This window comes from Bidens hawaiensis, unplaced genomic scaffold, assembly GCF_021521415.1.
Source record: "Bidens hawaiensis isolate Kalapana, Puna unplaced genomic scaffold, B.hawaiensis_p1.1 tig00034150_1, whole genome shotgun sequence".
Lineage (NCBI taxonomy): Eukaryota > Viridiplantae > Streptophyta > Magnoliopsida > Asterales > Asteraceae > Bidens > Bidens hawaiensis.
Genome location: NW_027495875.1, coordinates 190,185 through 207,167, shown reverse-complemented (window position 1 = coordinate 207,167; position 16,983 = coordinate 190,185). Strand labels below are relative to the sequence as shown.

General features: G+C 43.8%; 1 protein-coding gene across 1 annotated transcript in view; it reads right to left on the bottom strand.

The window, feature by feature from the left end:
* Nucleotides 1-13,243, bottom strand: part of LOC143585712 (putative caffeoyl-CoA O-methyltransferase At4g26220) — a 32,441-nt gene extending 19,198 nt beyond the window's left edge. Inside the window, exon 1 of the mRNA XM_077067438.1 lies at nucleotides 13,146-13,243. Coding sequence (XP_076923553.1) covers nucleotides 13,146-13,243 — 98 coding nt within the window. The remainder of the gene's footprint in view (nucleotides 1-13,145) is intronic.
* Between the last annotated feature and the right edge of the window lie 3,740 nt (nucleotides 13,244-16,983).

Here is a 16,983-nt window from a genome sequence, read left to right as displayed (position 1 = left end):
CTTCTCAACGAAATGCATAGTTTCATCAACTTGAACTTCATCAAGTGGAATGTGAAGGTTCTCGTCGGCTAAACACTTCTTGAGATTGGATACATGGAACGTTGGATGCACATTACTGAGCGCGGGCGGCAGGTCAAGTCTGTAGGCAACTTTTCCCACACGCGCGAGAATCTTGAATGGACCAACATAACGAGGAGCAAGCTTACCTTTCTTCCCAAAGCGGACAACACCCTTCCAGGGCGACACTTTGAGGAGAACAAGATCACCAACTTGAAATTCGAGAGGCTTCCGCCTACGATCTGCGTAACTCTTCTGTCGGCTTCTGGCAGTCAGCAGATGATCACGGATCTTGGCGATTTTATCGGTTGTCTCTTGAACAAGTTCGGGTCCTGTGATTTGAGCTTCTCCCACTTCGTTCCAACAAATCGGGGAGCGGCACTTACGACCGTAAAGTGCTTCAAATGGGGCCATACCGATACTGGAATGATAGCTGTTATTATAAGAGAACTCGATCAAAGGCAGGTGCGAATCCCAATTACCTCCAAAATCAAGAACACAAGATCGGAGCATATCCTCAAGAGTTTGAATAGTTCGCTCAGACTGACCGTCAGTCTGAGGATGATATGCCGTACTCATGTCCAAGCGAGTTCCTAGCGCAGATTGGAGAGATTTCCAAAAGCGAGATATAAAACGGCCATCGCGATCGGATATGATGCTCAAAGGAGTACCATGGCGGCAGACAATTTCCTTGACATAAAGCTGCGCGAGTTGCTCAACACGGTAGTTTTCACGAATGGGCAGAAAGTGAGCAGACTTAGTCAAACGATCCACTATTACCCAAATGCTATCATGTTTGCTTGCTGTCAAAGGTAACTTGGTAATAAAATCCATCGCTACACATTCCCATTTCCACGTAGGAATTTCAGGTTGTTCGAGCAAACCAGATGGGCGTTGGTGTTCAGCTTTTACCTTAGAACAAGTCAGGCATCTAGCTACGAACACAGCAATATCCTTCTTCATACCGGGCCACCAATAAGTTATGCGCAAATCCTTGTACATCTTATCAGCGCCGGGATGAATAGAATATCGAGATTTGTGCGCTTCACTCAGGATATCAGCGCGAAGATTCTCATCAAAGGGAATCCAGATGCGATTAAGATAACAGAGAATTCCACTCAGATTGGGCACAAAATGCGCTTCCGCGCCACACGCTAACTCGGCGCGAAGGTTACCATTACTGATGGATACGCGCTGCGCGTCACGAATACGCGATTCAAGGTTGCTTTGAATCGGCGCGAAGTGAAGCTGGGTGCGCGGCAAGATACAGTTAAGTTGGCAGGGTTTTCGGCTGAGCGCATCGGCTACCACATTAGCCTTACCAGGATGATACCGGATCTCACAATCGTAATCGCTGATGAGTTCGTTCCATCGGCGTTGCCTCATGTTAAGTTCCTTTTGATCAAAGATATGCTGAAGGCTTTTATGGTCAGTGTAGAGGATACACTTAGTGCCATAAAGGTAGTGTCTCCAGATCTTCAAGGCAAAAACAACTGCACCAAGTTCGAGATCGTGAGTTGTATAATTCTTTTCATGAACCTTAAGTTGCCTTGATGCGTAAGCGATAACCTTGCCTCGTTGCATAAGAACACAACCGAGACCTTGGTTGGATGCATCGCAATACACGACAAAATCATCATTACCCTCAGGTAGCGCAAGAACAGGAGCTTCACACAACAATCGCTTGAGCGATAGGAAGGCTTCTTCTTGCTTCGAGCCCCAAATATAAGGTTTACCTTTGTGCGTTAGAGCTGTTAAAGGCAATGCGATCTTTGAGAAGTTCGAAATAAATCGCCGGTAGTAACCAGCTAAGCCCAGAAAGGAACGGATCTCAGAAGGAGAGGATGGCGTAATCCAGTTCTTGATTGCTTCAATTTTGGATGGGTCGACATGAATACCCATCTTGTTAACAACATGACCAAGAAACTGTACTTCATCAGACCAGAATTCACACTTGGAAAGCTTAGCATAGAGTTGCTCAGCTCTAAGCTTTTGCAATACCAATCGGAGATGTTGCTCATGCTCGGCCTTGGTCTTAGAATACACCAGAACATCATCGATAAACACAATCACGAATTTATCCAAGAAAGGCCTACACACCCGATTCATTAGATCCATGAAAACGGCGGGTGCGTTGGTTAGACCGAAGGACATGACCAAGAATTCAAAATGGCCATAACGAGTTCGAAAAGCAGTCTTCGGAACATCTTCATCGCGGATGCGCAACTGGTGATAGCCAGAGCGGAGATCAATCTTCGAGAAACAGGAGGCACCTTGGAGTTGATCAAAGAGGTCGTCAATACGCGGTAAAGGATACCGGTTTTTAATGGTGAGTTTGTTCAACTCGCGGTAATCAATACACATGCGGAACGATCCATCTTTCTTTTTAACGAACAACACCGGAGCACCCCAGGGCGAAGAGCTAGGGCGAATGAATCCTTTAGCAGTCAACTCTTGAAGTTGGCTTGCCAATTCTTGCATCTCAGCGGGCGCAAGACGGTAAGGAGATTTAGCTACGGGGGAAGCACCAGGGACAAGATCAATACGGAACTCAACTTCACGAGCGGGAGGGATACCAGGAAGATCATCAGGAAAAACTTCAGGGAAATCACGCACAACAGGGATATCGCGAAGCTTCTTCTCTTCAGCAGGTTTGACCACATGGGCTAGAAATGCAATACACCTTTTCCTCATGAGTCTTTGGGCTTCGGCGCAGGACATAAGCTTAAGACCGCGGGAGGGTTTTTCGCCGTAGATGTGAAGATCACCATTTTCTCGAGGTATGCGAATCATCTTCTTGGCGCAAATAACTTCGGCGCGATTATGCGTAAGCCAGTCCATACCAATAATAACATCAAAACTTCCAAGAGGCATGGGGATGAGGTCGATTAGAAAATCGTTTTCGTTAAGGTTAAGCGTGCAATCTTTAATCACCGAGTTAATTAAAACAGTTTCGCCATTAGCCAATTCAACTGAAAAATTTTCTTTTAAATCGTTGCGCGGTCGCGCAAGCTTCTGCTCGAAGGCGCGAGAGATAAAACTTCGATCGGCGCCAGTATCAAAAAGTACAGAAGCATAAAATCCGTTAAGCAAAAATGTACCATTAACTACGTCATTATTCGCTTGCGCTTGGTGCGCGGTTATGTTAAAAGCTCGTCCGCGTGTCACTTGGTTCGAAATCTGGTTCACCGGATTCGCTTGTGTAATCTGAACTTGTAGCCTTGGGCACGCGTTCCGGAAATGACTGGGATCACCGCAGTTATAGCACGACCTGGGTCGTGGATTTTGGTAGGTTGGTTGTGGGTTCTGCGGGTAGACTGGTGGTGTTGGCGCAATTGGATTGGCGGGAAGGATTCTACAGAACTCAGCAGAGTGACCAACGCGGCCACATCGGTTACATTGACGACACGGGGTTTGGGTTGGGTGGTGAAGTCTACAGGTTGGGCAAAAGGGTTGATTTCCTGTATAAGGTTTCTTAGTTGGCGGGGCAAGGAGTGCTGGATTGGTTAAGGCATAGTTGTGGACTACAGGAGGTGTTGGGTAGGCTGACAGAGGGTTAGGCGCGTAAACTGGAGGTTGGTAGATGGGTTGCTGGACTATGGGCGGGTTGGTAAGCGCATAGGCCTTGCGCCTGCGCTTGAGGTTGTTACGGTTTGAGGGTTCTGGTTTGGTTTCTGTTGGTTCAGGGGCAGTTTTGGTGAGTTTGGTCTTTTCTGTTCCCCGCAGGAACAGGGTTCCTGCTCTGACATGGTTGTCGCTGAGCACAGCGGCCAACTCGATGGCGTCAGAGAGGGTTACTGGGTTTCTGGCCCATACAGAATCTTGAATTTCCATGGGGAGACCCCCAAGGAATTTCTCTATGGCTCGGCGGGAAGGGGTAACAAGGTGAGGGACAAGCAGGCTTAGTTCATGGAAGCGCGTCGCGTACTCGCGCGCTTCACCGCTGTATTGCTTCAAGTTCCAGAATTCTTCCTCCAAGCGCTTAACTTCGTTGGGAGGGCAGAATTCTCGCGTCAGAATTTCCTTAAATTCCTCCCAAAGCATGCTGGAAGCAGCTTCTGCGCCACGCGCATGAGCTACTCCATTCCACCATGTAAGCGCTCTAGATTCCAGGACACTGGAAGCATACAGGGTTCGTCTGTCTGAGGGGCATTGGGTATGGAGGAAAGTGTTTTCTATTTTCTCAAGCCACTGGAGCATCACGGTGGCTCCTTCAAGACCTGTGAACTTTGGAGGGTTACCCGCGTTAAAGGATTTAATGTTGTAACCAGAGGTGTTGGTATTGTTTTGGCTCAAAGCTTGGGCTATTGCGGCGGCCATTTCCTGGGAACGTTGCTGTCTACGCATGCGCGAGGCTTCTCTTCTCTGAAATCGGCGAGATAGCGGAGGCATTCTATAAAAGTTTTAATTTTTAGTTAATATCTTGGTTTTATCGCAAAGTATAACTTTATAAAGCTTGGTTTCGCAGAGTTAGATACTATCAAAAGTTAAAGTAGATTAAATGACCCTAAATGCAGACTTAATAAAGGTAACAAATTCGAATCAAGAATCGATAATTCATGTATCACCATGACTTTCCGAATTCCCAATTTAAAATATACGAGCAAACGAGTATTGGAGATTGACGATTCATGTATCACCATGACTTTTCAATCTTCAATATAAAACATACAAGAAAATGAGTATTGGAGGTTGACAATTCATGTATCACCATGACTTTTCAAGTCTCCAACCTCAGAACATAATCGTAAATGGAAATTGAAAATCAACTATTCATGTATCACCATGACTTTTCGGATTTTCAAACCCAACAAACGAATATGTAAGAAAAATCAATAAAAATCGAAATTCAACAAAAAAATCGAAATATCGCGAAATAAAACATAATATCATATACTGCGCAAGCGCGAGCATATTCATAAATAACGAGTAATTAACAATAAGCGCGCAAACATGAGATTTCTCTCATGCGCGAGAAGGGACTCTTAGGTATTCTAGGCCGTTACGTCTAACCACCTATCCTAAAGTCAACGAGCTCTGATACCAATCTGTAACACCCCGACCAAAGGCGGATTATACATCGGGGCGCCACATATTGTTTCATTACTCGTGACACTATTGGGTGTCAATATTTAATAAATACATTCATTCGCGCACGCACAGGGTAAACACAAGATAACATAAATCATCATAAATCAATATATTATAAATCATAATATTCGAACAGCAAAAACTTGTCTTAATACATTTTAATCTAGGTCCAAAATAAAGAAAACTTCCTATGTGTCCACAAGCTCCAAAACAGCTACTGCAAACCTGAACATGTGTTAAGATAAACGTCAAACACTTGCGTGTTGGTGAGAAATCAAGTTTAATACAATACATAGATAACAATAAATCTGCGCGCAACACGTGTATGTCTGGTGTTTAACAAGGGTGCAATCAGATTGTGATCAAGCCTAGATAGATCATAGCTCATAGTTCAATCCGTGCTCCCAATTGAGCACAAAAACGAGAAAACATCTGTGCAAGTGTAAACAAAGAAAACCGTAAACGATAGGTCTCCCGTGTTCATCTAATGGATCCATGAAAACTGCGGAATAGGCCGAACAAAGCGGTTAATGATACACACATACAAATAAACAGCCAAGTAAACGTCCTCAACACATGGGATACTGCGCGACTAAAGCTCATAAACAAGTTTAAGACTCTAAGTTTGTATGAACACATGAACATCCCAAAACATTAAAAGCAAAAAGGGATTAGGTACGAGATTACTCACTTGATAAACGATGCGGTGTAAGATAAAGCAAGAACCAACTTTAAACAAGCACAAGTTAACCTATAATTAAAGATTATTGTTTTAACGATCTGTTTTAAGTCTTGATTATAAGTTAGCATAATTAATAAGTAAATTATTATATATAATATATATTACCGGAAAAGCAGGGTAGAACAGGGAGGAAGACGGAGGCAGAGAGGGGGCGGCAGAGAGAGCAAGGAGCAAGAGAACAGGAGAGATTAAGTGTTTTGTGTGTGTAGTGTTAGGAAAATTAATACTATTATTTATAGAGAAACCCTAGGGAACACAATCCCTAGAAAAAGGGGAAAAGATCTCAAAAAGTAAAAGATTCCAAAAGCAAAAGATATCAAAAGATATGACAGCAGGGAAAAAAGAGAAAAAGCTGACAGGGAATAGTAAACAGGCATGGGCGGGTCAGTTAAAGGTACTGGTCAAGCATGGCAAAAGCAGATCTCAAAAGATAATGTCAGTCACTTTTTCTGCCAACCAATGGGGTTGGTGCGCATGCTGCGCCGAAAGTAACTTTTCAGACATAAAGCAGATTAGGTCAACAGCACAAAAGATAAGACAACACAAAAGCAAACGGCTAGATTAAACAGAAGAAAACTCAAAGGGTTTAGCGCGAGAAAGCTCGAGCGCACAGGCAGACACAGAAGGTCAAGAGAGCGCGAGCACGAAGGCAGACAGAACCAACCTTAACGCGTCGCGGGAAGAACTACATTTCTAAGCGCGCCGCGGGAAGAATCACATTTCTTAGCGCGCCGCGGGAGGAACTAAAATTCCTAGCGCGCCGCGGGAAGAACTATAATTCTTCGCGCGTCGAGGGATGAACTACCATTCTTAGCGCGCTGCGAGAAGAACTACAATTCTTAGCGCGTCGCGGGAAGAACTACCGTTCTTAGCGCGCTGCGAGAAGAATTACAATTCTTAGCGCGCTGCGAGAAGAGTTCGTCTCGCGTATCGCTGTAACAGGTGGTCTTCACGCAGGATTCCTTGTAAGGGGTCTGGCGCGTGGAGCTGCGCAGACAACCTTAGGCGGGAAGGAACAAAGGACAAGCAAAGAGTTAGAAGAAAAAGAGGGAAACAAGGCGTAAGGGCGGGACGGCGACAAGAGGGAAAAGAAGGCGGAAAGAGAGGAGAGGCGGGAAGGAAAATATATTATTATTATTAAAAATAAAGTATAAGTATAAATAAATATTAAATCATAAAAGAAAGAGATCGGGTCAGAGAAACGGGTACCTGGGTCGGGTCGGATCGGGGCAGATGTCACATTGCACCCCATGGCGATCGCCAAGATTCGCCACTTTGAGTGGGTGTGCCGGATACTGGGCGTTGAGCCCTATGTTGACCGCCTGACGACCTTCTATACTTGGAGGTGCATCCAGGGGTGGTACACGTTGACAACCCGGATTAAGGGTTTAAAGATCTGCGCGACCGAGCGCAGTCTTCGCGCGTGGAAGAGGGAGTTTTTCTTCATATCCGCTCGCGCCATCCCCATTGCCATGAAATTCAAGAACGGGCAAGCACTTCCTAGCCTTCACGCCTCCACCTACCAGGAGGCGGAATGGTTTGCGAAGATATCTCGGGTCCAATCTCCGGTTTACCGGTTTGCGGAGTCCGGGATGGTGATGCTGGGGATGAGCCGAGTGTGGAAGGCTGCCGATGCGCAAAAGATCCCAATCGTCCTTGAATACGGTTCGAACTCTGTTCCTTACGGTATGCTTTGTCTCTTATTGTTGATTCTGAATTGCTTCTAACTTTTTTCCTCTTTATTTCAGAGGGGAACGACCTGCAGTCGCTCCTTAATCCGCGGGAGGCTGACGGTCCCGCCCGGATGGGTACTCGCGCTCTAGACGAGAACGAGTTGCCCATCCTAGAACAAACGGCGGATCGGTTCGTGGAGGTCTATCCGCTAGGCCATGAGATCCTTAGTGCCCGTCGGCCAGGTAAGGCGTTATTCGACCCTCGACCCCTCAATGTTGAAACCTCTGCTGGAATTCCTCTAATCGTATGTTCTGATGAGGAATCCGCAGATGGTCCTCCGTTGGTGCGGAAGAAGAAGGCTGCCGGCGGGAAGGGGAAAGAGAAGGCCTCCACTGCCGATCCAGCGCCTCGGTCTGATTCGGAGACCGAGAGCGAAGAGGTGGCGGGGAATCCCGGTGGTGATAAGACCACTGCTCCGGAGTTTGCGACTGTCACCTCCGGAGAGCCAAAGAAGACGACGGTGATCGGCGCGAAGAGGCCGGCTCCATCGGGTCCGTCCCCGCCTCTCCGTACCTTTAGGCTCAAGAAAACCCGTAAGTACAACTTTCCTTTAGCTTTTATCTTCATAGCTTAATCTTTTCACTTTTCTTCTTTACGCAGGCGTGGATGTTAACGCATTCCAGGGTGAGGCGCCGAGTAGTACCTCTCCGCCAATGACGGTAGGCTTGGTCAGCCTACCTGAGGCGTCGACCCAGGCGCCTGCGCCTGCTTCCGCTGGTTCAGTTGCTCACTCTGAGCCGACTGTTCCAGCCGAGATGACGTCACCGCCGGCTGTGAGTGCGATTTTTACAGCATCCTTCACCGAGCCGGCGGTTACTATTGCTGCGGATTCCGCGGCAGCGACCGCGGCGGCGACCACGGCGGCTGCTACCATGCCCCCGCCATCGGCAACGACGGCCGGTCCATCAGGTACGCATGGGGCTTCCCGCCAATCTTTGCCACCTTCCCATCTGCCTGACCTCTTGGATGGATTTCCTTTGGGTTCAGGTGATGGGTTCGGCGGCTATCGGCCTGTTATTGACCCTACAGGTGCGTAGGGTTCTTCTGGCCCATTTTATATATATATATTTTATCATCTTTTCCTAACTGCTTTGTGTTTTTTGCAGTGTCGGATTCCAATGAAGTGTATGTTCCACGATGGAACATTCGCCGAGGAACAACCCTTCGCACCCCTGTGGAGTGCGTGGAATGGGCTCGTCACGCTGCTCCCAGTGGTGCGTTGGGGGAAGCCATGGCTAGCTACCAGGAGGGTAGGCTAACCAATGAGCTTCGGGTTCTCCTGGCCCGGATGCAGCCGCGCGTCGAGCTGCTTTGTCGTGAAACGACAAGTTAAAAGCAGCTCGCCTCAAGGAAGTAGCTCAGGCGCGGGCTGTCCGGGAGGAGAACCAAAAACTTGCCGCAGTGGCTGCGGAGAAGGAGAAGGCCTTCAAGGCCCTCGAGGTTGAAGTTCAGGCTCGACTCGAGGCCCGTTCCAAGGCTGCCCAAGCTGTTAATGAACAGCTTCGGCTGGCTAAGAAAACTGCGAGGAACGCAACCGAGAGGGCCACCAAGGCTGAAGCTGTTGCTGAGCCTCTGCACGTGGAGAATGAAGAACTTAAAGCCAAATTAGAGGCTCTCCAGCAGGCTCATGATGCCTTGGCGATGGAAGACGCCAAAAAGCTCCAGGAGATCTTGGACCAGAGGGGGGTGCTTGACCATACTGAGCGGAAGCTAAAGGGCGTCGAAGAGGCTGCGGCTAAAGAAGTGTTGCTTGCCAACCTTAACAAGAGTGAAGCCGAACGCGCCCGTAACGAAGCTCAAGCTGCCCTCCAAGAAGCTCTGGTTGCCAAGGAATGGCTTATTCGAGAAGCGTTGTCTCAGGTAAGCTTTCATGTCTTTACGCTTTTCTTTGTAAATAAAAAGGGTGTTGACACTTGTATATTTTCTTTTGTAGGTTGTGCATCGGGTCTTCTCAGAGACATCTTACGACGATGCTATGAGCGCAGCCCTCAACGCTTCTCACGAGGATGGGGAACGGGCCGGCTTCCTGCTTGGTCTAGGGTTCGTTGAGAAAGGCGTCCCGCCTTCCAACTTCCCTTTGTATAATGTGGATACTGAAGCTATTTACGACCAAGCAGTGAACCAGTATGCTGCCTTCCCGCATCCGGTGGTGGAGAAGGTGAATGAAGTTGCTGCTGCTGATGATGGGCTAGCTATCCTTAAGGCTTTCCTTGAACTGCCACGCTCTACTGACGGCGCTGGTCCAAGTGGAAGTGGCCCTGAAGCCTGATCCTGAAGATCCCTTCCCGCTGCTAGGATAGGTTTAGTTTGTATAGATTTACTTTCTTGTAGGCGGGTAGTTACCCGGCCATTCTTGTAACGAATATTTATGAAATATAAATCTTTGTGCGGCTAAGACCGCTTCTTTCATTGGATTCCTTGCTTTATAAACGTTATATGACTTGCATACTTTAGTTTAAATTAGCAATTTTCCAAGTGTTTTAGAATAAGTTAACCTTTGTACGTGGTAGATAATAGGTGTGAAGTTTTGCTTCCTCTTTCGTGATTGTGCGGGTAGGACCGTCACTTGCACTTAGTAGGATGGCTAAACTTTACCCATATCTGACCTGCGTGTAGGTTTTCCTCATCCTTTTTCAGGATAACCTTTGAACGTGGTAGATGATAGGTTGAAGTTTTGCTTCCTTGTTCGTGATTGTGCGGGTAAGACCGTCACTTGCACTTACAAGGATGGCTAAACTTTACTTACATCTGACCTGCGTGTAGGTTTTCCTTATTTTTAGCGTTGTGTTTATGCGGGTTTTGCCGCCTTCCACACGTAACGACTTACTTCTTCCCCATTTATGCGGTGAATACCGGCACCAGTGTGGGAAGTTCATAAGTATAAAGGTAAAGTTATCAACATATTATGAAAGGAGAATCATTTCCATTAGAAGTGGCTCTAGGCCTTTTCTTTACAAGTTTGGAATTGATCTACATATAACATTTGCGTAATTGAGCTCCATTCCATGTTCTTGGGATGGGAGTGCCATCGAACCTTTCGAGTCGGTATGCGCCCTTTCCCAGGACTTCTTTGATAATGTATGGCCCTTCCCAGACCGGGGCCAGCTTTCCCGGGCGTTCTTGGTTCGAAGCCTCGTTGTTACGCAGTATGTAGTCTCCTATATTGAAGTTGCAGAGTTTTACCCGCGTGTTGTTGTACTTTTGCATTTGTCGCTTGTAGTTCTCTTCACGCACTGCGGCTAAGTCTCTGCGTTCCTCGGTTAGCATAAGATCCAACCGTCTTTCCGCATCATTGTCTTCTGGCTGAATCAAGACCCTTGGTGAGGGTAAACCAATTTCGACCGGGACCATGGCTTCAGTGCCATAAGTGAGGCTGAACGGGGTTTCTCCCGTACTGGCCTTCTTCAGCGTTCTGTTTGCCCAAAGGACGTGCGGAAGCTCGTCCACCCAGCCGGATCTGTGTTCCAATAGTCTTTTCTTTATGCCTTCGACGATGCTCTTATTTGCTCTTTCCACCTCACCATTACCTTGCGGGTGTGCCACTGAGGTAAAGGTGTGGGTGATTTGAAGTTCTTTCAGCCACTGTTGTAGCTTCTTGTCAGCAAAGTTGGTGCCGTTATCGCTCACCAAATTCTGTGGAAGTCCAAAACGACAAATAATAAATTCCCAAATAAATTTTTTGATATGTTTCGCGGTTGTTTGGGCTAAAGGTTTTGCTTCTATCCACTTGGTGAAGTAGTCGATGGCTACCACTAGGAACTGAACATTTCCTGCTGCTGTAGGAAATGAGCCTGTCACATCGATGGCCCACTTCTGAAATGGCCATGAAGAAGTGACTGGAACAAGTTCATTCTTCGGGCGGTGCGTGTTGGGTGCGTAAAGCTGGCAAGACCTGCATTTTCTGATGTATGCCAGTGCATCCGTATGCATCCCCGGCCAAAAGTATCCCGCGTTGTTTAGCTTGGCTACAACAGCGCGGGGACCTGCGTGTACTCCACAGATGCCTTCGTGTACTTCCCTTAGGAGGTAGTCAGCATCTTGGTTGTCCACGCATCTTAAGAGTGGGCTAAGAAAGTTACGTCTGTAAAGGATGTCATCGATGAGTTGATAATTCAGTGCTTTACAGCGTAGTTTTCTTGCCTGTGTTTTGGACTCCGGTAGTGTACCTGTCGCAAGGTATTTTATTATTGGTGTCATCCACGTTTCCGTGCCTGTTTGGATGACACAAATTTCCTTGTGCGGGACCGATGGTGTCTCGAGGAGTTCAATGCAGATATTCTTTCCTAAGTGGGTGAAGGCTAATGATGCAAGCTTGCTTAACGCATCCGCAGATTTGTTTTCACTTCGCTTGACGTGAAATGGAACAAGCACTGTAGTTTTCATCCATAAATCTATAGACTGATAACTTTCGTTGTAGCAATTCGTTCTTTAAAAAGTGAAGGGATTTAACTGAAAATTAATCAAATAGAACCAAAACTGTATTATTCAAATACCTGTAGAGATTAAATCTGTAAAAATCAAACTTTCACTGTAGTAATTCATTCTTCTTTAATATATAGTATAATATTTAATGTTTTTTTTTATTTTCACTCATATATTGTAATCCTAAATCCCAATCCTCATATCTCATGTTTTAAAATTATATAAAAAACAAAAGTAAACTTAATTCATCCCCAAGTTTATAAGATTTTTGGTACCGCTTCATTTGATTCAACAACCGCCTCATTTAGAGGTGCATAAGTCGGGTTGTCGACCAAGCCGGTTCGAGTTAGAAGCCGGTTCGGTTTCTGTTAGAGATGATCAAAACAAATTTTTGTTTGAAAATGGCTTTCAAATGAAAAGATTTGGTTCTGAATAAAAATGCTTCGGTATAAAACTGGTTTTCACTAAACTTTTTAGTTGTTTCCGGTTTCAACTGAGGAGTTCTCAAACCAATATCTAACCAGTGGTTTGGCTTTAACCACGACCATTTTATTAAACCAGATTCATAATCAGTTTTGGTTCTGGTTAAAAACAGGTTCAAGTTCGCAAAACTGGTTTATATTTTCACATCTACCTCCTCATTTGATTTTGGAGGCTATAACTTTTGGGTCATTTTATGAGCCAAGGTCAACAATTCTTTTCAAGATCTATTCTAGCAGTTTAGTGGGCTCTTTGGTAACTTGATTGTGTGTATAAGTTATGGTATGCTTTCTTATCCCAACATAATATCTCCTTCTTTTTTAGGAATATTGGCCTCATATAATCCCAGCTATGGCCCATTGACAAATATAAGTCCCAACTATCGAAATGACAAAATATAATCCCAACTACGCATGTGGGTGGAAAATTAACGGGAAGTTAACCTTTCGTTAGTTTTTGTGACATGGCGGCTGACGTGTCTCTTAACCAGCTGACGGGGAGCTGACTGGGACGATGATTTGTCATTAATTACAAAAAAACTAATAATAATAATAATAATAATAATAATAAATCCACCCATCACTCTCTCGTCACTCTCTCTCTCTGGCCACCATCTTACCATCTCCGACCACCATCATCATCTGCTTTGACCACCGTCATAAGCCCCGCCCACCCATCACCACCTTCGTACACCATCACCATCTCCTCCTCAACCATCTTCGTACACCCTCACCATCTCGCTGGAGCTTTTTACACACCCGCCGTTGCAGTAGCTAACCCTAGGGAATAACCAATTCTGGTGGGTCAAATTTCGCCAATCTGGGGGCGAAATAACTAGTTAATAGTTGTTGATTTAAGTAACAATGATATCCATGGGATTTTACCCGAGTTCATGGGTTGGATGCTGGGTCTATCGGCGTTATCGTTGGAGAATAATAAGTTTTCTGGCGGAATTGAACCATAGATCCGGTAATGGTGGTCAGCTCATACAGATCCCAACGATCTGGTGCGTCGGCTTGTTGCAAGCGATGAGGAGAAAAGGGTGTAGTGAAGCTATGGTGGATGTTGTGTGGTGGTGGTGGTAGATGAGCGGCGGTGTTGAGGTGGCAGTGATAGCTGGTAAGTGGTAACTAATATGGCGGTGATGGTGGTGGTGTTGGCTGGGTTTAATGGTAGACTCCGGATTTAATGGATGGCCGGATTTATGAGATCTTGAATTATCTTGAAATCAAGATTTTGAAATTGGTTTGGGGTTTGGTTAAGCTGTATTGGGTAATGGAGAAGTAATGTTGAGTTGTTAACATACATCAAGCCCTAATTTCTTCGATAGACAACTCAGCAGCTCCGTCAACATTCCAGTCAGCTGCTTAATGAAAAGTCAGCAGCGACATCATCAAAAACTAACGGAAGGCTAATTTCTCGTTAATTTTCCACCCACATGCGTAGTTGGGATTATATTTTGCTATTTCGATAGTTGGGACTTATATTTGCCAATGGGCAATAGTTGGGATTATATGAGGCCAATCTTTTTTTTAATGGCTAAGTTTTTATTGAAATAAACCTCCTAGCAAAAATCTAATCTGAAAACGGCAAAGGAAATACCTGACACCTAAAACAAATGAAACAACCCCGAACCACGAACCTAAGATAATTCGATCCCCAAAAAAATGTAAAATCGACTAACTCTACATGAAGACATTCTTGAAACACAAGAAAAGAAAACTACATGAAAGAAAAAATTATACAAGAGGGCAACATCGAGGTGATTGTGTATGGCCAAGTTTTTATTGAAATAAACCCCCTACCAAAAATCTAGCCTGAGTTTCTAAACAAAGACAAAAGGCCAGAAGGTGATTGTGTACAGCTATAATCACCCGGAATAACATCAATTAAGGGCGATGAAGCTGGAGAGTCGAAGAACTAATGTAACATTCGACCTTTATTGAAATAATGAATAATGGAGTTTTATTATAATTTTGTGTTATTACTTATTTATTTTAAATAATAATAAGTTAAGTGGTGGACTTAGAAATAAGAGCATAGACTTATGAGTGGTTATGAGCTTAATGTTCATGGGCTTTGCATATAAAAGCACTTTAAAACTCCCTAAAACCCTAGATCTTATCATCCATCTTTTTGCCTACACACACCTAAAACACACACACTCCCTTTCTCCATACCACTTCTGGATCAAGAAGCAACAACAAGGATTTAGAATCGTTTGGTGTTTGTTGTGTCGTCTATTTATAGGAAAGATCAAGATCAAACACGTGTCAAGATCCATATTTGAACCGACCTTGAACCAAATCCGAATCGACCTCGAAATGGTATGTTTTAGTAAAGGTTATGCCTTCGATGTCAGGTTGCCATAAAAATCGATAGAATTCTAGATCGGGTTACGGTAAGTATTGAAGTTTCAAAAATTGTCATAAACGAACTGATCAGTTCGGTTCAGATTGTAAAAGGAGGGGAAAACAAAGTCGGTTTTGCATAGAATTTAGCATGACACTAGATTGGGATGAATGCTCAATAAATTTCCAAGCTTTATGTAAACAAGATTAGGAAAATATGAATAAGATTTGGAAGAAAGTACGGTTTGCAAATTGGCCCTGACTTGTAAATGCAAATTGAGCAGACTTGCAAATTCATGTTGGACAAACTTGCAAATGCAAATTGGACAAACTTGCAAATGCAAATTGGGCATACATGCAAATGCAAAATGAACACACTTGCAAACGCAAATTATATAGACTTGCAAATGCAAATTGGGCATCCTTGCAAATGCAAATTGTGTAGGCTTGCAAATGTGAATTGGCCCAGACTTGCAAATGCAAATTAGGCAGACTTGCAAATGCAAATTGGACAGACTTGCATATGCAAATTTGCAAATCCAGGATTTTATAAAGCTCTATTTCGGCGTAGTCGGTTTAGTGTTCAATTAATGCTTATGTATGTTAAACAGTTAGATGTGCTCAATTAACAAAATGAATCACTATTAATTCAGAACGCCTCAGGAGTCAGGTGAGTATAAAGGTTTCTCAATGTCATATATATATATATATATATATATATATATATATATATATATATATATATAAAAGATTAAGATATAGATAGATAGACCTTAAGTAATATAGACCCTAAATAATAAATTTCCTTTTAACACATGTTAATTAGTTATTTTTCAAGTAGTGGTGCATGTAGGTAGTTTAGTGGAGCATGGTAGGTAGTTGTTACATGCATGGGACTAAATAAGGGGGCAATTGTGATCATGTGATAAAACTAGAGGGCTAAAATAAACAAGTTTGGGGTTAAGGTTGAGGTTAACAAGTGTTGTGTTTTAAACAAGTTAACATGTTAAACAGTTGTTAATGACATGTTTAAAACTTTTATGAACTTTTGTTTCACTACATATGTAAAAAACGGTTTCAAGCATCCCCCCTCTCCTTAAACGTTTTTTGGGCCATGTGAATACTTTGTGTAGAATATGATATGCATGCCTATGTTGGATTGTGTATCTTGAATGTTAAATTATATATTTGTTATATATAATTGTTGGAAGAATGTTACAATGTTAGAATGGTAAGAACTTGGGATCGAGCCCTTAGAAAACTCGTGATGTATAGGTAACAAGTCCTACTATACTTGTGAAGAATTGGGGCGATCCCTACTAATACTCACGAAGAATAGGTAGCAAGTCCTACTAATACATGCGAAGAAAAAAGTAGCAGGTCCAACTAATACTTGCATAGAATAGGTAATAAGTCCTACTAATACTTGCGAAGAATAGGGGGGTGAGCCTTGCTAATACTTGCTAAGAATTAGGGAGTGCCCCTTATAATATTCGCGAAGAATGTAGAATGGTAGAATGTATGAAAGTAAGAAAGTATGCAAGTGCAAGTTTGTGCAGAATGGTATGTTTGGATACGAATGTGTATGTGGTAAACATATAACTTGTGACTTGTTAAACTAGAACTCACTCTTGACTTTTAGTATGCACGTAGGCAAATAGATTAAAGCAGCCAGCTTGAGGAGCATACATGACAGAAGAATAAAGAAGCTGACATATGAAGAAAGAAGTTGTTTTGTGATGTTCGAACTTGAAAGACATGCTTGAATGTTTGTTTAAATTAAGAATATTGAATGAATGGTTGAATTTTCACTATTCCGTGAAAGTTTTAATTAACTCTGATTTTAGAATTGTGTTAACGAGTAAATCCAACGTCAAATAGGGATGCTGGGTCCAAGGCCTTACAACTAATCATTCGACTAGGCGAAACTTATGTCCAACTATTTGAATCCTTTGCAATCCAAGGAACTGAACCTTATTATGATGTTTTCATTAGTTTTTATCATCTTGAACTTTAGAATGACCAGTCTATCGATTTATAGCATGTTAGACATATTCTAATGGAAATTGGATTAGGAGCAATCTACATAAGCATTGTAAAGATTAC